Source organism: Pleurodeles waltl, chromosome 10 (genome assembly GCF_031143425.1).
Source record: "Pleurodeles waltl isolate 20211129_DDA chromosome 10, aPleWal1.hap1.20221129, whole genome shotgun sequence".
In the NCBI taxonomy this organism is placed as follows: domain Eukaryota; kingdom Metazoa; phylum Chordata; class Amphibia; order Caudata; family Salamandridae; genus Pleurodeles; species Pleurodeles waltl.
Genome location: NC_090449.1, coordinates 639301083 through 639323488, shown reverse-complemented (window position 1 = coordinate 639323488; position 22406 = coordinate 639301083). Strand labels below are relative to the sequence as shown.

At 46.1% G+C, this 22406-nt stretch overlaps 1 protein-coding gene across 3 annotated transcripts in view; it reads right to left on the bottom strand.

Annotated features, from left to right (window-relative positions):
• DPP6 (dipeptidyl peptidase like 6) overlaps positions 1-22406 on the bottom strand; it is a 1951083-nt gene that overhangs the window by 5784 nt on the left and 1922893 nt on the right. For all 3 annotated transcript variants that reach the window (XM_069211130.1, XM_069211129.1, XM_069211131.1), the window contains exons 22-23: positions 20288-20393; positions 13757-13815 (exon numbers count right to left, since the gene is read on the bottom strand). In XM_069211130.1, coding sequence (XP_069067231.1) covers positions 13757-13815; positions 20288-20393 — 165 coding nt within the window. The remainder of the gene's footprint in view (positions 1-13756; positions 13816-20287; positions 20394-22406) is intronic.

The window sequence follows — 22406 nt, the reverse complement described above, 5'->3', positions numbered from 1 at the left end:
TGGCATCTCCACACACCTGCTACACAAGCTGCAAACCATCCAAAATGCTGCTGACAGACTAGTACTAAACCTTCCTTGCCACACGTACATCACACCTCACCTCCGAGAAATACACTGACTCCCAATTCAGAAAGGCTTCCATTTCACAACATGCCTACAAGGATTACACAACCTGGGCCCCACCTAACTCATCCACCGCCTACACTTCCACCAGCCAACCAGAAACCTCCGCTCTGCATAACCTGTGCCCACCCAAACCACGTATCCATAGAAGCAAGACAGGAGTCAGGGAGTTCTCCTACTTGGCAGCCAAATCCTGCAAGGACCTCCCCAGCAACTCGAGGCAGCCACATCACTTATGGAATTCTGCACAAAACTGAAAACCTGACTCTTCATCTAAACCTTCATGCAGAGCCCGCACCTATTCAGCACCTAGATACCCTCACGGGTGATAAGTTTGTGATCTACAAATCCACTTTAATTACAGATTTACTAACCTTTTCAAGCAACGCAATAGAGCACAGCAACTTGGTGTTCTGCTTGAAAGGAAGAAAGCAGAAATACACTATGGGGGTCATTCTGACCCTGGCGGTCCATGACCGCCATGGCGGAGGGTGGCGGAAGCACCACCAACAGGCTGGCGGTGCTTCCTGGGCGATTCTGACCACGGCGGTAAAGCCGCGGTCAGAAAAGGGGAGCCGGCGGTTTCCCGCCGGTTTCCCGCTGGCCCAGGGTATCCGCCATGGCGGCGCTGCTTGCAGCACCGCCATGGGGATTCCGACCGCCTTCCCGCCAGCCTGTTTCTGGCGGTGTCCACCGCCAGAACCAGGATGGCGGGAACGGGTGCCGTGGGGACCCTGGGGGCCCCTGCACTGCCCATGCCACTGGCATGGGCAGTGCAGGGGCCCCCTAACAGGGCCCCACAAAGATTTTCACTGTCTGCTTTGCAGACAGTGAAAATCGCGACGGGTGCCACTGCACCCGTCACACCCCTGCAACTCCGCCGGCTCCATTCCGAGCCGGCTTCATTGTTGAAGGGGCTTTCCCGCTGGGCCGGCCGGCGGTCTTCTGGCGGTCGCCCGCCGGCCCCGCGGGAAAGCGAGAATGGCCGCCGCGGTCTTTTGACCGCGGAGCGGTCTTTCGGCGGGAACCGCTTGGCGGGCGGCGACCGCCAACCGCCGCGGTCAGAATGACCGCCTATGTCTACTAATATATGGCACACTTCTACTGTATCATAGCACTGACACACTGCAGTTAGCCTAGAATCAATTCAAGCAGTCTTGTACCATGATGCAAGGGTGCTTCTGTTACAGGTAGGATTGTTTTTGTGCTGAAAGGGATACCTTTCTATACAAAACAATCCTTAGAGGCATATTCCTCTTTCTATGTGTGCTGCAGAAAACATTTTCTCCTCATTATGCCTCTCTCAAGTAGGTGCTCCATTCTGGCACAACGCCAGGTGTACTGCCTTTAGTTAATCTGGGCTAGCATCAAAATATATGTGTGGGTACATGAGAATGCCAATGCTCCACCCATGTAACGCCTACCCAACCCAGGGTAATGCAAGGCAGTGCAAGGCGCGGTCTTGCATTATTCTGCGGCAGAAAATGGATGAAAAGTTACGTGTCTCGATTTGCATGGCTTTGTAAAGTACCTGCATTGCCTTGTGTCACCTTGCACCACACAAGGAGAACACAATAAATATGCAGCTCCTCTCATTGCACATATGCACCGCAAACTCTCTATATTGACATCAGTCTAGATTTGTGCAGTGGGGTCAACAACACTACTCCTATGGGACTACAGGATGGGTGACAAATCTTCTCATCGGAGAGCACACCAAAGGGGAGTCAGTTCTACAGGTTGAATGGTCCAGGCAACAGTAATCCACAAAGTGACACACTACAAAATGTACAAGTTACTTATCACCTTCGGTAACGAAATATCTGGTAGAGACATATTCTAGTTGCAGATTCCTTACCTTAGAATTTTCCCCAAGGCGTCAGACTCGATCCGGAGATTTTTTTCTTCGAGCAATACCCTTGCGCGTCGGTAGGAGGCGTCGGTCGACTCCGCAGGCGTCGTAGGCGTCGTGGTCGCCGTGATGACGAAGGGAGTATTACATAGACGCTGCCCTCGTGCAGTGACGTCAGTTTCTTTTAATGACTTTCCAGCCAGAGCGCAGAGCCACTAAGAACACTGATATTGGTGCGCCAGAGCTAAGGACCTGAAAGGGAGGAATCCCTGTCCCTAGAAATCAGTTCGCAAGTGGGGAGGATGGGTGGGCGGTAAGGAATCTGAAAATAGAATATGTCTCTACCAGATATTTCGTTACCGAAGGTAAGTAACTTGTACATCTGATAAAGACTTCTAGTTGCAGATTCCTTACCTTAGAATAGATACCCAAGCAATGCCATCCTCGGTGGTGGGCTGCGAACTAAGATCATACTAGAATGTCCTGCAGGACCGAACGACCAAAGTAGCTGTCCCGACAGACGTGACTGTCCAGGCAGTAATGCTTAGCAAACGTGTGCAGAGACGCCCACGTAGCTGCCTGACAGATATCCAGGACAGGAACTCTGCGTGGTAATGCAGTGGATGCAGCAGTGGCCCTGGTAGAATGAGCCCGCAAGCTGTCAGGAGGTTGCTTTTTCGCCAAAGCATAGCACATTTTGATGCAAAGAAGCACCCATAGAGAGATGGTACGATTTTGCACAAAGGGACAATTATGCATAGGCTCAAAGGGAGTACACATCAAGAAAGTAAGCACAAGATTAGGATCCCACTGAGGCATGATGAATGGAGTGGGAGGAAATAAGTAGGTGAGCCCATTTAAGAAACTACTCACAAGAGGAGATTTAAAGAGTGAGGGCTGAACAGGAAGCCTAAGAAAGGTGGAAATGGCAGACAGATACCCCTTAAGGGTTCCCAATGCAGAGCCCTGCTGGGCTAAGCAAAGAATGAATAGAAGAACCTCTGAAAGAGGGGCAGATAGGGGGTCAACAGATTTGTTGGTGCACCATGCCACAAATTTATTCCAATGACAGGCGTATACAGTTTTAGTCGAGGGACGCCTGGCTACCAAGATAACATTGCAGACTTCGAGTGGAAGGGCAAATGGCGTCAACTGTTGCCGCTCAATCTCCACGCATGAAGGCGGAGGTTGGACAGGTTCGGGTGGAGAACCGTCCCCTGCTGCTGCAACAGAAGATCCGCCCGAAGAGGCAGTCTGAGCGGAGGATCGATGGACATGCTCAGTAGCTCGGGATACCACACTCTTCGAGCCCATTCCGGAGCCACCAAGATAACTTGGGCCCGGTCGCTCTTGATGTTCTTGAGAACTCTGGGTAGAAGAGGGATAGGCGGGAAGGCGTAAAGGAGGCCGGAGTTCCACTCGAAATGAAAAGCGTCTCCGAGCGAGTGCCGCCTTGGAAACTCCAACGCGCAAAATAGCTGACATTCTGCATTCTCTGCGGAGGCAAACAGATCTAACCAAGGCTTTCCCCACTTGAGAAAGAGACCTTGCGCCACCTCCGGATGGAGACGCCATTCATGATCGACAGTGCGGCGGCAGCTGAGTTCGTCTGCTCTGGCGTTGAGAGAGCCCGCCAGATGTTGAACCATCATGCCCTGATGTTCCAGCCATGTCCCAAGGCGTAGTGCCTCCTGACATAGGGTCCAGGACCCTATCCGCCTTGTTTGTTGGAGTACCACATGGCGGTAGTGTTGTCCTTGAACACCTGCACCACTTTCCCTTTGAGAGAGGGTAGGAATGCTTTCAACGCAAGTCTGTCCGCTCGGAGCTCCAGCATGTTGATGTGGAGTCCTGACTCCACCGGAGACCAGAGGCCTCTGATCTCCGCCTCTCCCATGTGGCCGTCCCAACCCAGAAGCGATGCATCTGTCACTATTGAGAGATCTGGTTGGGGAAGGGAAAGGGATCTGCCATTGACCAAATTGGGATTCGAAAGCCACCACTGCAGGTCTTTCGCAGTCCCCTCTGAGATCTGGACCATGTCGGAGAGATTCCCCTGATGCTGCGCCCACTGGAACTTCAGGTCCCACTGCAGAGCCCGCATATGCCACCTGGCATGTGCTACTAGCAGGATGCAGGAGGCCAAGAGGTCCAGCAGCCTCAGAGTCTGTCTCACCGAAACCTAAGACCAAGGCTGAAAGATTGGAATCATAGCCTGAATGTCTTGGACTCGCTTTTGGGGAGGATAAGCCCAAAACCGCACTGTGTCCAGAACGTCCCCAATGAAAGGGAGAGTCTGAGAGGGAGTCAGGTGTGACTTTGGCACATTGATAGTGAACCCCAGCTGGTGCAGGAGGTTCGCCTTAGTCTGGAGGTGTGAGACCACTGTCTGGGGCGAAGGCGCCTTCAACAGCCAGTCGTCTAGGTAGGGGAAGACTGAGACCCCTAACCTGTGCAGATGAGCTGCAACCACCGCCATCACTTTCATGAACACCCGAGGGGTACTGGTAAGGCCGAAAGGGAGCACGGTAAACTGAAAGTGCTCGTGACCTACCACGAATCGTAGGCAACGTCTGTGGGCAGGCAGGATGGGATGTGGAAATAAGCGTCCTGCAAGTCCAACGCTACCATCCAGTCTTCTGGGTCTAAGGCAGACAGAACCTGAGCCAGGATGAGCATTTTGAACTTCTCCTTCTTGAGGAAGTAGTTCAGGTCCCGAAGATCTGGGATAGGGCGCAAGCCTTTGTCCTTTTTTGGTATCAGAAAGTAGTGGGAATAACAACCACGACCTACTTCTGGCACAGGAACACTTTCTATAGCTCCCTTGGCCAAGAGAGCCGCGACTTCCTTGCGGAGAAGCACCAAATGATCCTCCAAAAGGGGATGGAAGGATGGAGGCATATGTGGTGGTGCAGATTCAAAACGGAGGGAGTAGCCCTTCTGAATGATTTGCAAAACCCACCCATCCGTGGTGATATGTTCCCAGTGGGGCAGGTGATGGCGGATTCTGCCATCTACTGGGCGGGAGTGAGGGGACGGACTAGTAAGGTTTGGAGGCTGCAGCGGGGGTGGACTGGACAGACCTCTGGTTCCCTGACCCACGACCACGTGGGATTCCGCGCCCCCGGCCATGCATAGGTTGTCCAGCGTGCATGGCCCCTGCTGGGTTGAGGACACAACAGGGCCATAGCCCTGGACCCCTTGAACGTCTCCAAGGCCGAGTCTGCTTTGTCTCCGAAGAGACGGGTGCCATCAAAGGGCAATGAGTGACTGTTGGACATCCCCCAAGAAACCAGAAGTACGTAACCAGGCATGGCGCCGTAAGGCCACTGTTGTAGCAACCGATCTGCCCAGAGAATCGGTCGTATCCAGCCCACAACGGATGGTGAACTTCACCGCGTCTCTCCCATCTTTGACTGCTTGGGAGCCGATAGCACGGGCCTCCTCTGGTATCTGCGGCAGGACTTGCGCAACCGTATCCCACAGGGAGTGGGAATAACAGCCCAAAAGGCATGCGATGTTCACGGACCGCAGCGCGAGGCTGGAGGAAGAAAATAACTTCTTACCAAATTGTTCCAGCCTTTTGGATTCCCTATCAGGGGTGCGGAAAGGAACGCACCAGAAGAAGAGGACGCCTGGATAAGAAGACTCTCAGGCATAGGATATTGGGACAGGAACTTCGGGTCATTCGGCGCAGGCTGATGGCAGCAAGTGATCGTCCTGTTCACAGGAGCCCCTGTGTTGGGTTTGGACCGCGTACCCAAAAGGACATCAATGAGGGCTTCATTAAATAGGAGAAGGGGTTCAGATGTAGAAGCCCCAGGCTGAAGCACCTCCTTCAGGAGGTTAGACCTGACTTCGACAGTAGGTAGCTCAAGGCCAAGGACCTCAGCTGCCCTACTGATCACTATACCATAGGTAGCTCCCTCCGCCATAGCCACGGTAGGAGGAGGCAGCATGCCAGAGTCAGGAGAAGTATCAAGACCACTGGCTTCACCCAAGTCCTGTGCCCAGTCCATAGTAGGGTCTTCCTGGGATTCATAAGGGTCCAGGGACCCCTCCAATTCCTCCCCGTATTCGTACCCATAGGAAAATGGGTCAGAATCCGACCTCGGGCGAATGGGGCCCACCAAAGCCGATGGAGGCGTCGGCCGAAGCCGCTCCGACTCCGAGTCGTCGGGGATGAGAATCGGGTCGACATCGATAGTGGACACTACTGATGTCGTGAGCGTTGCTAAACGACCCGGCGCCGGGGAAGGTCTCGACTGTGCGACCGGCGTCGGTGCGGATCCGTGCACGGAACGGAGGTGACCTCGGTGGACATGGCCGAAGCCGTCGGCGCAGAACCCGAAGGCCCTTCAGCCACGCCCCTTGGGCCCGAAGGCGCCGTATCGGGGTCGGCACACCCAAAGATGAGGCGCATGGCCTTGTAGAACTCTTTGAGTTGGGCGGGGGTCGCTCCGGCTCGGGGAAGCGCGGAGCTGACCCAGACGTAGGCTCTGAGGATGGAGGCCTAGTTCGTGGACGCTCGTCCCGCGTTGCATCGACCGAGCGACGGGGTGAAGTCAGAGAGCGATGGGACTTTTTTGACTTCTTCTTCTTACCTTGACCTGAAGATTTCAAAGAAGACGAGTGGTGGTGCCTCCGCGACCGATCTCGAGATCTTCCTCTCGAGCAAGATCAGGACCTACGCGGAATCGAGTGCCGGGCCGCCATCAGCTGTAGGGACCGCTCCCTTAAAGCCTTCGAATACATCACCTGGCACTCGGAGCACGACTTCGGGTCGTGGTCGCGCTCGAGGCACCACAGGCAGACACGATGAGGGTCCGTCACCGACATCATGCAGTGGCAGTCCTCGCACGGCTTGAACCTGATCTTCCGGGACATCCTCTATGCACCAAAGGTCACACCAAAAAATATCGGCAAAATGGTCGAATTCGGCCAAAAAATAGCCGAGGGTAGCTCTCTCTCGGATCAGTGCATGGCGCGGAAAGAAAAGAACTGACATCACTGCGCGAGGGCGGTGTCTATGTACTACTCCCAATGTCATCACGGCGACCATGACGCCTACGACGCCTGCAGAGTCGACCGACGCCACCTACCGACACGCAAGGGTATTGCTCAAAGAAAAAAATCTCTGGATCCAGTCTGACACCTGGGGGAAAATTCTAAGGTAAGGAATCTGCAACTAAAAGTCTCTATCAGATGCACAGATACGTTTGGGGCAAAAGGAAAAAGTGGCTATAACGGTGTAACTGGAGGGTTGGTTCTGGTCTTTTTTCTCCTTAAATTCCCTCTTTGCCGCACTAGCAGTACAAATTAAAGTCTTGCCAGAAGGACAGAGGGAAAGCTGCAGTTGTGGTACTCCCAGGTCTGTTTCTAAAATTTTACGTGGACTCTTTGCTTTCCACTTAGACCCCTTGCCAATACTGGTGCTAGGCCAGAGATGAAAAAATGCAAAAAAGAAAACCCTGAGGCAATCTCTATATCTAAAATCAGGAACAAAACCCATAAAGGTATCAGTAAATCTGTATTATTGCTCCTGCAGTTCATGGTGAGCTTAAGACGCATACCTTCAAGGAGCACCTTATCGATCACCTACCAGCTACAACTACCCCTAATAGTTATCACTGAAGAAAAACAATTTCCTCTTTCTCCCCCATGTATGCACACAATCTAGAATTTTTCACGTACACCCATAAGATAGTAGCAGGTTGCTTGCTACAATGGTTTGATCTCAATAAATATCGATACATACACTTCTATTGACACCTCTGGTTCGTGGCTAAAGTAAAGTGGTCTACAAAACACAAGTGGCCTAGTGTTTGAGCTGTCTATACTGTGATCAGACAAGTGGTATTTTAGATATAGTGGACAAAAGAGATAACGTCTTTCCGTTCTAATGGGCAAATATTATATGTCTAGTTTCATGCTGGGATGTGGTTTAGGATCCGTGATTTAACACTGGCCAGTAATATATTATTTAACGTCAGTGGGCAGTATAAGTTTCAATACCACAGCCCCCTGATATATTATGTATTTATTCTAATAATGACCATCACACTATTCTAAACTACGCTGGCATTTCAATTCCATTCTGTTAGGCTCAAAGATGACAGGGTTGTTTTCTATGATGTCACTGGCAGCTGGTATATCAGAATGGGAGACTGGAAACAACTTGAAAAAACATAATTGACAAATATTTTGGTCAACTGATCCTGTTTTCAAGTGTTTTGTAATTAAGACGAACCCTTCTTGAACGGAATGTCTGCCACAGGAACATCAAACGACCTCACAAGGTATATTTATCGACCAAAGCTCTTTGTGCCTCCACCATATAAGGACTTGACACTTGTTGGATGAACATTCACCCTCTTTTGCAGACAAGTAGCAAAATCATTCAACCATGAACCAAAGCACAGGGCATCATGTTTATACGCAAACATGCCCCGACGAATGCCCAACCTTTTGAATAAGCACCTTGAATAAGAATCTTAGAGCAATGTCTTATTAAAGAAGCACTGCACTAAAATACAGGTAACCCATTCACACAGTTTTACTTTTCAGAGTGCTAATTTGCAAACCGACTTGTGTACTAATAGGTTGGTTCACAAATTATTGCTTCCTAGTGGGTCGCAATTAGAACTACCTTATGAATACTCATGAGGCAGGTTACAATTCGTGACCCACAAGGAATCACAGACATCACAAGGATTGTGGCCTGCTGAGGTTAATAGACAACCATGTCTGTGATAAATTTTAAATTACGTTTTTTCCCTTTAAATACATCCCGTTTTCCTCAAAGGAAAGTAGGATGCATTTAAACAAACAAATGAAAAGTGTAATTTTCATTGTTTTGGAGGTGTATCAAAAACACCCATGGAACTAGTACGTACATTACCCTAAGGATACAACTGGAGTGTGTGCTTGCATTTGCGCCCACTGTATTACAGAAGGAGCTGCTGATGCTTATGCAGCCCCTTCTGTAATACAGATAGCGCCTGCGCACATTCAGGGTCCGTAATATCTGAAAAGGGTGCTCCCTCCTTTGCATGGGCCATGGCCTAATTGAAGTGAGTGAAACACTTTACCTCTGTGCCCACGCAGAATATGGAAGCAGCTCTCAGGAGGTACACTGACTGTGCACTACGAAAAAGGAGTGCACAATCAGTGCACCCCCTGAGTGTTGCCCTCTTGATCCACCCAGACATCCCCCCGCAGGCAGATGCAATCACCCAATGCACCATCCTGCAGGAGGGTCCCTGTGAAGTGCAGGCGGCAGCTGGCTGCACAGTGAAAGATGGAGTAAAGCAGTCTGTGTTATTTCATAAATTGATTACCTAAGGGCAGCTGTGAGTTCATTTCTCCCATGGGCCCAGAGCATTATCAGAAATAGGGTTCACTGTCACCAATTTGAAGGTAGCAATGGTGCAAACAGGGACAGTGTGTCCTATTTGTAACATGGCCCCTGGTGGTTCAATAATTCTTACTCAGGCTTCACTTCATAGGCAACAACGCAAAAAGGGACTGTGTGTCCTATTTGCAATATGGCCTCAGGTGGTTTAATAATTCTGACTCTGGCATCAATTTATAGGCTAGAGACACTTGTGTCTGTACGATTATGTTCAGGCACGAGTATATTTTCTACAGACTTTTTCGATTGATGCTATATTTATCAAAGTATGAACTAAAAATGGTTGTCTGCGCTCACTAGGCACTGTTTCATGAATTGCTGCTTATATCTTCATAACTTTTTAAAGAGTTGTATGTTTTCGCCTGGGAGCCATTGTAAGGTAATTGATAATATGATAGGTTCTTATTTGGTGCTTGCTATGTGATAAACTCTTTTTTTGTAATGTGATGTATTTTTTAACTGCTGCACTTTTATGGCCACATTTGAGGTCGAAATGAAGGTTTAAAAGAAACTAAACTACTGGGCACCATGGTTATTGTTAGAAATTGGGTCTCTAGTTGGCAGAGATATGCACCCTGTCCAAGTAGAAACCACAATCCTAGTAAGGGTAAGTCACAACACACCCCAAATTATCCTGTGCTCACCCTCTTGTAGCTTGGCACAGAGTAGGCAGGCTTAACTTAGAAGGCAATGTGTAAAGCATTTGTGCAATAACTCATACACTAACAAAGTGAAAACACCACAAAAATACACCACAGAGGTTTAGAAAAACAGATACTTATCGGAATAAAATAGGATTATAACAACAAAGATACAATAAGCACAAATTGAAATATCAATTTTTAACAGTTCCAAAGAGTCTCAGTTCTTAAGAAACAGCTATTGTAGCCTTGTAACACAAAGTACCTGGGATGCATCAAAAAGAATGACGTTGCAGAGGAGGAGATGTGTTGAAATTTAAGGCACTGTGTCAGATATTCCAACAGGGCACAGACAATGCATTGTTTCTTTCCATGCTGCAAAGTGATGGGCCGATTTCCAGGAGCACAGCCTTAGTTCTTCACTGTGATGTGGAAATATTTTGACGGCCAGGTATGATGCGTCAAAAATCCTTCACACGCTGGTAGAAAGGAGCAGGTGCTGCGTCGATCTGGTAGGCGTTGTGGTGATTCTTCAGCTACGAGGCAGGCGCTGGGTCAGATTTCCGGTTGCGAGTCCAGTGCTGTGTCCTTCTGGTCGGTGGCACAGTGATTTTCCAGCTGCGATGCAGGTGCTGTGTCGAATTCGGCAGGCGTTGCGTCGATTTTCTGACACACAAGGATTTCCTGAAGAGGTGAATCTTTGTTGACCCTGAGACTTCAGAAACAGGAGGCAAGCGCAATCCAAGCCCTTGGAGACCAGTTTTGGAGGAAGGCAGAGTGCTTCCAGCAGAGTCAGGAGCACAAGGCAGCAGGGCAAAAAGCAGGAAAGCAGTCTTTCAGCAAAGCAGTCCAGATGAGTTCTTTGGGCAGCCAGGCAGTCTCTCTGACAGAGTCCAGGTGTAGATCAAGAAGTGTCTGATTTGGTTGGGTCAGAGACCCAGTTTATATATCCAAAAATGCCTTGAAGTGGGGAAACTTCAAAGACAGGCCACTGGCCTTTGAAGTGTAAGAGAGAGACCCTCTACCCTTCCTGCCCATGGAGACCTACCACTTAAAAGTATATGAGGGCAGTTCTAATGCTAGTCTATGAGATGAGCAGGCCTCACAGTAGTGTACCGCAACACTGTTTCAACTGGGCTGACTGGCAGAAACGTCGTAATACAATGTTTCAGCTGATCAGGTAGGTGGAAAAATCATAATACGACGGGGGTGAGGCTATTGGCTAGACAACAGCCTCATCCTCATGGGTTTGGTGGTCCGACGGTCGAACCGCCAAGCTCGTAATCAGCTCCTTAGTTATATTAGAGGACCTTAGTAACAATAAAAAACTATAGTCACATTGCGGAAATATTCCGCAAATGACATACATACATACAATTGTATTTTTGCTAGGATTCAGCATAATAACAAATTCCAACTATGAAACAATGCTTTAGTAATATCAACATCTTTTAGATGTGCTTTTGTATTGTATCACTAATGGTTTGGCCAGGGCATGGAAGTAGTTTCCTGCTTTGCAACAAGTGCAGTGGCATCAGGACCCTGAGGCCTGAGGGGTCCACTAAACCTTGATTACTACCGTATTTTATGATTCAAAGAGCAACTGGGGTGGTCATTTCCTTCTTTTCAGTAGGGCCCATGACACATTGGCTATGACACTGAATCAGGGCCTGAATGAAAACCAAAACCAGCCCTGACAAAACTCCTAAAACTAATCTGCTCCTTTCCTCCTTCCTCTCTCTCTTCTTCTTCTCTTCTATTTCTTTCCTCTTTCTCTTTCCTGAAGCCCCCCTGCCTGCTCTAGTTTCCTGGGAAAGTTGGAAAAAGTGATATAGTTGCCAGCAGCAGCCCTCTACCCTAAAACATGGTCTCCAATGACTCCAGCCCACCGTGGAAATGCCTGGTGAAAAAACATGCTGTCCAGGACTGGGTTTATTGTGCTGCTAAGTGAGGACGAAGGTGTTCCTGAAGCAAGGATATAGCCAAATAATATAATTTGAAAATCTGTATGGCTAAAAGCCCTAAACTCAATGTGGAAACATACTTGATAGCACTTTACTTACGGCGTTCCCCACTCAGGAGTGCGTGCACATTACTTTACTGATCCATGTACTACCTCATAATTGTGCACAGTGGCACTGAGGTTTCCAGCTGCCCCTCTCTCAGATTAGAATGTTGAGAGTTGATGTAGAGTGATAATGAGGGTAGGTGTAGATGATTAACCTCCTTTGTTGGGTCCTAACGTGGTATTGTTGATACATGTGCTAATATTTGGGATTTTGAGAGTTACTGATGCCCTATAGGTCGCCTCCCAAATGTTAGAGCTGCTGGTGTTCAAATTTGAGCTCACCCTTTGGATAATTTACAGTTTGAGTTACCTGTGAGGGACTCATGTTCTATAATGAGACATGGGCAGAAGGGAAAAAAGGATTCTCGCTTTGTTAGTAGGAATGTCCGTGTGCAAGTGCGGCACCTTCTCTCAAAGATATACCAGCAAATGCTCTCAGCATTACTTATTAAAAAAGAGAGCACCATGATACACAATCAAAACCAAGCAGTTCTTTGTGAAAACAACTGGCAATACAATTGTTTGTGTTACTTTCTGCACCAAACTCACCTATTATGATATCTTTGGAACGTCACACTTAGGGCCAGATTTAAGGGAAAATGATGGTGCGCGTCACTGCGCAAAATTTGACAGTGTCGCACACCTTCATTTTCACAACGCATGGGTGCACCGTATTTAATAGAATACGATGCACTCCTGTGTTTCCCCCTGCACCAGTGCTGAATTTGCTGCCATGCACCAACACAGCAACATTTGCATCATTGTGCAAAAATGGCAGCATTGAGAGGGAGATTGATTTTGTGCAGGAAGGAACATCTTTCTGCACAAAACAATCATAAATTGCGATTCACTTTTTTGTGTGTGCTGCACACAAAAGAGCAAATGAAAGCATTTCTCCTCGTTTGCCCTGCTAATGCCACCCCCGGGGTAGCATTAGATTTTGGCGCTGCCTCAGGTTTACGAAAACTCATAAACCTGGGGCAGTGTCAAAATGCAATGGGTGTTGCTGTGGCACACCCACAACAACACTCATTGCACGTCCCTTCCAGTGCTGCATGTGAAGCTCCTTATTTACAAGGTGGCCTTAAGCCACAAAAAGTGGCTTAATGCCACCTTGTAAATACGGTGTAGTGCATAGCGCCACCGGAGCGTCAATAAAAGTGACGCTCCATTGGCGCGGGAGGCTCTTAAATGCACCCCTCAGGTTGGCCAACTTTTATAAACAGGTACACTCAATACTATATATTAATGGAAATGGTTTGCTGTGACTACTGTGATAAATGAAATAGATACAACACCAGCACACATTTCTGAAGCATATGTGTGAATGTGCTGCATATAGATGGTGTTAAAGTGACAGTACTTCCAGACTACAGTCAAGAGTTTCCAATCCTTCTTTCACTCATCCATGCTAAACTAGCAGTGGGTCAGCAGTTAGATCGTCAATATCCTCAACAAGTACTTGCTGTACAACTCAGTAATTTAGGTTATACTGCCATGTAGCAAGATGTGAACGCAAGTTCCATAAAGCATAATTTTGATCCAAGCAACTAAATACACGACACTTCTGATCATTTTCAGGCTTGCCTTATTATAAATGTAAAGCATTGACAAACATGCAATTAAAATTAATTAAAAATTAAATTAGAAAGACATACCTCGTAAGCTCTGCTGTCAACTGCATGTAACCCCAAATATCTTTCGGAAAATGCAGAAGCTACAAAAGAAAACAATGCAAGGTGTTAGCTGTGGCATGCATTAAATGAGTGACTTATCCTGGCTTTATTGAATGATGCACTCTCAGTGGCCCGCCTAGGGATTCTTAACGTGTGCGATGATGAAGACAACATCTACAATATAGTAAGTGCTTTAACATAAGTAAGGAAAACACAATTACCATAAAAGGATTATCAAAATGGACAAAAACATTGACATAGTTATAAATAAGTCAATATTGATGACAGGTTAGAACTTCTCGGTCCATCTGATCTGCCTAATTTCATGCCTACTGTAACCACATAGTTACCATGCAAGACCTCAAATCGTATTTAGCTTTTACACTGAAGATATGTTCCTCTTCTTGTTGTTATTTCAACTTTGGTATTGATTGCCATCTCGGGATCTTTTCTAGAAGACAGCAGCAAGAATTTACCACTCATTGTTAGGCGAAATTAATGTGGGCTTGTGTTCCCTCTATCATGGAATATGCGGACCTCTTCTGTATCTCAATCCATGAAGCACTGAAACTGTTGTATATTTGCTGTTCTGCTCCTTTCTCCTGGATTATAAAATGTTATGCCTTCTTAGCTCACTTAATGAAAATGTAGGTGTGGACTTTTCCCCATCTTGTTAGATACACTCTGAGCTGTCTCTAGAATTGGAAAACATTCTCTGGTTGAGGCGTAAACAACATACCTGGTGGATGCATGCATTTGGATTAAAATATGCCAGAAGGAGGCCTTTATCTGTTGTTTTCTGATCTTCACCAGGTTGATCTATATACTATTGAAATATAGCCAAGTATATAATCACTTTTACCTGATCAGATGTCTTCCATATGTAGCTTAATTTAAATATTTTTTTTTCTTAGTTCTTGGAAACTTTCTCATTACACTGTATGCAGAAATATTTCCATGAGGTCCTTTTGGTCACATCTAGTTGCACCACATACCTTTTGCCTGTAAGCGATGTTTTTGGTCTATTGCCAGACCACGCAAGCTTGAAAGCCCCATTGTCCTTCCCATTTCTCTAGATTATGTAGATAGGTCTTTATAAATTATAATATTTGACCAGATCCTTCATTGCCCACTTTTAAGGTTTATTTCCTTCATTGGTTTGGTATAACAGTACCAATACTCAATACACTCTTCTGTCTAATTCTAAATTCTGAATTTAGTTTGTTTGTTTTCTTATTTTGTTCTTTTTGGTTGAAACAGATTACATTTTATATCCCACATAGCTCAAAAGGAGGATGCTTAGCTAAACTAGAGGATCAAATACAATGACTCAAATCAGCTACAAATAGGCAGCCTTTCACTCACTGAGGAGGAATTGTTATACAGTAAAATGGTTGATTAAAGCAGAGGAACTATTTAAAACCACATAGTTTCTGCTTACTTCGGCCTCTGGTTTATTATATCAAAATGTGTAACTGTTGGAAAATGGGTTATTGGTAGGGCAGGTAGGTACCTACACCTAGCAACAAGCCACAAACCTCCACAAAAGTACAGTTAGGTCTCAGTAAATTAATCCCAGCTCTACCCTTGGTAGCTTGGCATCGAGCGTCAAGGCTTAACTTAGGAGACAAAGTGTAAAGCATTCAAATATCACACAACAGTAATTAAACAAAACACAGGAAACAGTTTAAAAATCCAAAACCAATTTATAAAAATAGCTTATATTTTTATCTTTAAAATGACACAAAAACGATTAAAATCGGTTCAGGGGAACCGGAGATATGAATTTTTAAAGTATTATTATTTTCTAGCGCATAGAAACAAAAAGCGCCAATCGGGTCATCTGGTTGCACCAGGACCGGGACAAAGTCAAACTTTCAGGCCGACCGCGATGGAGCCCTGCTCGGCTACAGGTCGCGGGAAGCCTCGGTTAAAAAGTTACCTTCTGACTTAGTCTTTATTTTGAAGTTTTTCTTCACCGGGACGAACCTGCCAGTTGGATCCGACCTCCTGGAGCCCTTGTCCGGATACGCGAAGTCGGTTTCCTCGGTGGTGATTTCTACCTTCGGACTTAGTCGTTTTTTCGAGATGAAAATCCTTCGACCGGGGTAAACCTGGATCTTGATCCGACGTCCGTGGAGCCCTTCTCGGATACGATGGCTGGAAGGTCCCGGTCAACTTTTTACGTTCGGACTTAGTCTCTTTTTCGGATGTTTTTCTTGACCGGGACGAACCACGAAGTCAGGCCGGGTCGCGGTTGAGGCAAGCCGGCTAGAATTTCCGCGTCGAGTCGGTCACTTTATGGAGCTTTTTTCTAAAATTTCTCCAATCTTTTCCAAACTTCTGGGGCTTCACCCAGATGTTCTTTTAAGGTTCTTTTGGGGTCCACAGCTCACCCCAAGGGTCCAGAAGTTCTGTGATGGTCCTTGGGAAGTGCGGACTTCAACTCCCAGAGTGCACCTGGCGCAAACTCCTTTTTGGCCACTGGACAGTGGTCAGCTGGTCACTTTTTCAGGAGTTGGTGCAGGGGACTCTGGATAGCAATTTTTCACCTGTAGCAAACAGGGAGTCCCTCCTTGAACCAGTGGAAGCCAGGCAAAGTCCTTCTTGTGGTGAAGCCCAAGTGTGCAGCTGGTGCAGTCTTTCTGAGTGCAGGGTCCAGGTGCAGGCCAGGGGTCCAGCAGGGCAGTCCTTCTTCTCCTTGTAGTTCTTTCTTCTTGAAATTTGGTGGGGATCTGAGGCGTGGGTGCAGGTCTGCCAGTTTTATCCTTGCTCCTGGGTGAAAAGCAGGGGGGCCCTGGTCCTCCAATCAGGGACAGGGTCGTCCCCCTGTGATGACCACTTCCTGGGAAGTGTGGCAAAAATCCATCCCAGAAGGCAATAGTCTCTAAAAATCCAAAATGGATGAATCTGATTTTTGGAGGAGAGATCTGGCTGAGCCCACCCACTGGTGTGGCTAAAAATCATAAACACACCCCTCTCCTGCCCTCTCCTAATCTAATCAAGGGGGCACCTAGCTGTCTGGGGTTGCAGGATGTGGGGGTGTTGCTGGGTGCTCCAGATGTCCTTCTCTGCCTTTGAAGACCAGTTTGGCAGCCCTCCCCCTTCCTGCTTCCCCATCTGCTGAGGGGAGATTCTCTCCCCCAAGCACATTCCTTTGTGTGAAGTCAGGCCACTTCACACCTCATTAAAGTAGCCTGGCAGAAGCTGCTGCAGGCTGGCCAATCAGAGCACAGCAGCAAAAACAATGCAGAGCTGAAATTGGCAACTTTTTAGGTAAAGTCTAAACTTTTTACCTGCACTAGTTATATTAAATCCAACAACTGGAAGTTGTGGGATTTATTATAACAATCAATTTGATACCAAATTCTTGGTATGTAACATTTAAGGAGACTTTAAAATTTAAAATAAAGTCTGCCCATTCTAGCCTATGAAGGCCATTTACTTCAATGAGGGAAAAACGAATTTGGCTGTTTTTACCTCACCAGGGCTTATAAATCTATTTTTATAAAGTCCCTGCTTATAGTTACATGGCACCCAGCCCTAGGGGCACATAGGGCACACCTTAGGGGTGACTTATATGTAAAAATAAGGTAATTTAAGACTTTGGAAGTACCTTTAATTCCAAAGTCGAATTTGCATATAACTTTAATTTAAAAGCAGCCAGCAAGGCAGGCTTGCTTTTAAAATGACACTGGGCACCTCAGCAATGCACCTAGGTGTGCACCACCTATGCTGTGGTCCCTAAACCTACATGCCCTACCATATACTAGGGACTTATAGGTAGGTTAACTTAGCCAATTATAATTAGCCTAATTTGCATATCCATTTTACACAGAGCACAGGCCCTGGGACTGGTTAGCAGTACCCAGGGCACCATCAGAGTCAGGAAAACACCAGCATAAAGTGGAAAATGGGGGCAAAAAGTTAGGGGGCCTCTGCAATCAGCCCCAGTTTCTCACAGTAACTCAGTGAATGAGAAGGAGTATCCATAGTGTACGGTTTACTTGAGTGTTGCTTGAAGTCTTTTTACAGAAATCGCTGAAATGTGTGACATATTATTTTTGAGAAGTCAGTGGTTAGTAATAAACTATAATTGGATTACTGAGATATACTTGTAGCAGGCAACAGTTGCTGTCGATTCAATGTATTGGCTCCAGACTGTCTCAAATTAAATAGAGTTTTCAGTATATTTAATAAAATAATGTGAAAATGTTTACATGTCTGCATCAATAATATCTGTGATTTATATTTTCACTCAGAAACACACCTTACGAGTGGATCATGTGAAGCACAGGCAAACCAAGATACACCAAAGAAAATTCTTGTAGGAATACTAGGGTAATAGGATACTCACCTGGGATATTCCAGAGAAAGTTATTTTTATGTAACTCAGGCTTCCTGGTATAATGGTTTATGATGGCTCAATTGCAGCGTTGGACTGTCGCTCATATCAGCGTTTGAGTCCTAACATAATTATATCCATTACAGAATAAATAAATCCATAGCAGCAGGCGGGGGTGTTGGGGGTCTAATGACAGATAAGGCAGGATGGCCTTAGACTCTGTAACAGTTGTGAGTGATGACTGAGGCTTGGGTATTTGGGAAATGTAGGATGGGGAGTGGAGACAGATTAAGATAATCAGCGGTCTTTGGAATGTCCTGTTTCTGGGGATAGTGTGGGCCATTGCCTCTGCTCTAGGGTAGTGATGGAGTTTCTGAGGTATAGCATGTGTGATTGGGGGTCTAAGTTGTGCACCACAGTGTAAGTCATGTCTTTACCAGAGAGGGAGGAGGAGGATGATTATCTATTTTCTACCATTTCTGTACCACAAAATCTCCACCATTAAAAGTGCCCATCAACATATATTGAATTGAGAATAATTGCAAGCATATTAATAGTTATTTCTAGGCCACAAATTATTATTTTATATATATATATATATATATATATATATATATATATATATATATATATATATATATATATACATTTGCCAACATTTCCCTGCTACTTCCACACTATCGGGGTCAGTGCATAGAGCGGAAGGCGGCCACCGGTCTATAAATAGATAAGAAAAATCCAGGTGCCACCGTCTCCGGTACCTGGAAAAACGCACTCCACAGGCTTGCAAATAGTGATAAAAAAGTGCCCATTAAACTTTTTTATCACTAATTGCAAGCCTGTGGAGTGTGTTTTTCCAGGTACCGGAGACGGCACCTGGATTTTTCTTATCTATATATATATATATATGTGTGTAAATATATATTTATATATTGACACTGTTTCGGAATTACTACTGACTTACTTGGATAATGCTTATTTACTTCTTAAACGCCTAAATGAATATTGTTGAGGGTGTCATTTAAATAACAATTCCATTTTGCTTGGACAGGTACTCAGGGGTGTAGCTTGGTCACTAGTGCGAGCTTCAGATTTCCCAACAATCACGCTGGCACATAATATTAAAATACATTATACTACAAGCAGAGCGCACAAGAGGGGCTTAAGGGGCAGCAAGCTTAACGCCATTATTTAGGCCTGCCTCCCTCCCTTGCACCATTTTTGCACGGGAGAATAAATGGGGCGCTAGGGCCTTTGAGTCATTTTTAGCCTGGCAACGCCTACCTTGCAACTCATTGACTCAAGGTAGTTTTCCACAGGCAAAAAATGACTTTAGTGCCCAAAAATAAATATGGAGTTAAGTTTGCGCTGAATTAGTGTAAAAAAAATGACGCCAATTCAGCACAAACATGGTATAAATATGCCCCTATATTCACACACTATCCTGTGGCATACATTTTATATTCTTGTGATACTGGTTCTTATACACTATTTACCTTCAAGTATACTGTTATGGGAGATGTCAACAGGATACAGCATGTGACGTTGAGAGTATTACAGGTATTCTGTAGATGACACTAACATGTATTAATGAAATATTGAGATCTGTGGCACTAATGGTACACATATACCTTGACAATGTCATGTGTTTGGTTACAGATACACAAGAATCTATGTTGATATGTAACAGTACCGGAAGTACCTTGAGATTATTCAGTGCTGCACTATGCAATTCTCTTCATCCACACTTACCCTTATTTTAAGGGATAGGGTGTTGTTTACATAGTGAATTATTGATATGTGAGTTTCTTGGTGGAAACAGGAATTTCAGGCATGCTGCTACACTTGTTTTTGACATATTGCACCTAAGCAGAGGCACTGCACTGTGCTTTGTTGTGCATGCATTGGGATATCACTCAGGGTGTTGATAAATGACTGATTGCGCTGCAGTGCATTTTGCTTGCACCAGCAAATATCATCTTACATTTTACGGACACGCTCACTGGCCATTAGCTGATGCATAACAACACTGTGGCCTCTTCATAATTCTGTTTCATATTATGCACATCAATTAGCTTGTGCCAACTCAGGTTATTAATATTGCACTTTCGGGCAGTCAAGACCATTGATGGTCCATTTATGGAGAGAAAATATAATTTAATACTTACCATATAATTTAAAATCTACAATGGGAGACACGGCAGCGCCACATGTGAATATAGGATTTTCCCCATTACTAGTAAGAAGCAGCATGCTGAGGTATCCCCCGTAATCCTGCAAGGGAAGATAATTTGTTAGCACACAATACAGAGGAGGAAACAACATGCAAGCTTTTAGCAACCGGGTCTCTAGTAGGCAGAGGTATGTACCCTGTCCAAGTCAGGACAACAATCCTAGTCATGGTAAGTCACAACACAACCTAAATTATCATGTGCTCACCCTCTGGTAACATGGCACAGAGCAAGCAGGCTTATCTTACAAGGCAATGTGTAAAGTATTTGTGCAATAACTCATACAGTAACACAGTGAACATACCATAAAAAGACCCCACACAAGATTCAGAAAAATATAAATTATTTATCTATATGGCAGGAGAGGAAAACAATAACATTCCAAACGAGAAGTGACAAGTTTTCAATGTTCAATGGATTAAGGGGGAAATAGCCATTACAACGCAGCTGTTTCCCTGACTAGCCTTTACCACACATGCATTATAACACATGCGCCATTACCACAAATAGCGTTCCTTGCATACCATTACAACAAATTATCTTGTAATGGTATGCATGGCAAGGTCTATGCATGGTAATGGTGGGAAAGGCTATCGGTGTTGATAAAAGAAACAAAGAGATCCGTCTGTTTTCTCAAAACGACCTGTGCCGCACCTCAGAGGAGCTAACTCTTCATTTCAGGAGTGAGGTAAGGGGGATTGGGCCAGGGGGACCTATTTTAGGGCTTGGGCGGTGAGGAATACTGTTTTGGGGTTCAGGGCAGGGGTAGAAGGGCACTGGTTTAGGGTTCAGGGCACGGGTATTTTTAGAAGGGCTGGGAGCCGGTATGGTGTTTCACTAGGGTCTGGTTTTAGGGCTTAGGGCAGGTGTTGCGTAGTTTTTAGAAGGGTGAGGCTGGGGGGGCATACTCGGGTCCAATTTAGGGCTTAGGCCAGGGGTTGGGTAGTTTTTAGAAGGGTGGGTGCCAGGGGAGGTCATGTTGGAGTCCAGTTTTAGGGCTTAAGGCAGGATAGTTTTTAGACGGGTGGGGTACAGGTGGGGTCACGCTGGGGTCCGGTTATAGGGCAGGGGTTGGGTTGTTTTCAGAAGGGCGGGGACTGAGGAGGGTATCCGGCTGGAGTCACGTTTTACAGCTTAGGGCAGGGGTAGGGTATTTTCTATTAGGTTGAGGGCTGGGGGGGTTCGCATTTGGAACCACATTTAGAAGTCAGGGCAGTGTAGTGGGAAAGCGTTACCACGCATATGCTTTTAACATACATGCCTTTACAACGTAATTCATTGTAAAGACATGCGTGGTGAAGGTTATGCCTGTTAATGGCATGCTCGTTGTAACACATGCGATGTAATGGCATATGTTGCAATGAAATGCATTGTTCCAACATACAACTGACGGGTAAAAGCGGTGCTTTCAATCAAAAGTTAACATTCCGATCAATGGATCACAAGGTATCACTGTTTCAATCAAAACAATAACATTTCAATCAATAGATCATAAGGTATCATTGTTCAATGGGTTAAGGTAGAAGTGGTGCTTCAATCAGGTGAAAGTGTGGACCACTCGCGTCTGGTCCCAAATCATCAGAGGATACTTTCATGCATGGCCACATGGCTAGGGTCGCCCATGTCAGGTGTACCCTCAAGATACCTCAAAAGGGCATCCAAGTGACGATTCTGGCATCTCTGGACATAAATCTTCGGAATCGTTTACAGACCCTGAAGGAGCAGCGTCTGCTCTGTTCTGGATCCTTCACCTGGCACTGGAAGTAAGCTTTGGCTTCCCGGCGTCCCTAGGCAACCAAGCGCAGCTAAAAGAGGGGGCCACTCTGATTGGGTGGATCATTCAGCTTCGGCGATTCAAGAAACCCAGTTGGCTTTCGGATCAAGTCAGCTGTTCACACTCGCCTCAGGTGTGCGAACAGGCAATTATGGGCTAGACGGGCCACCAGCAAGATCTCAGCTGAATAAAGCATGCTGAGCCCAATGCAGACAGTCACCATACAGCAAGTTTGAATCTCCCAGAGAGGGTGCTGATGTTCGCAGGGAGACTTGGCCAGGG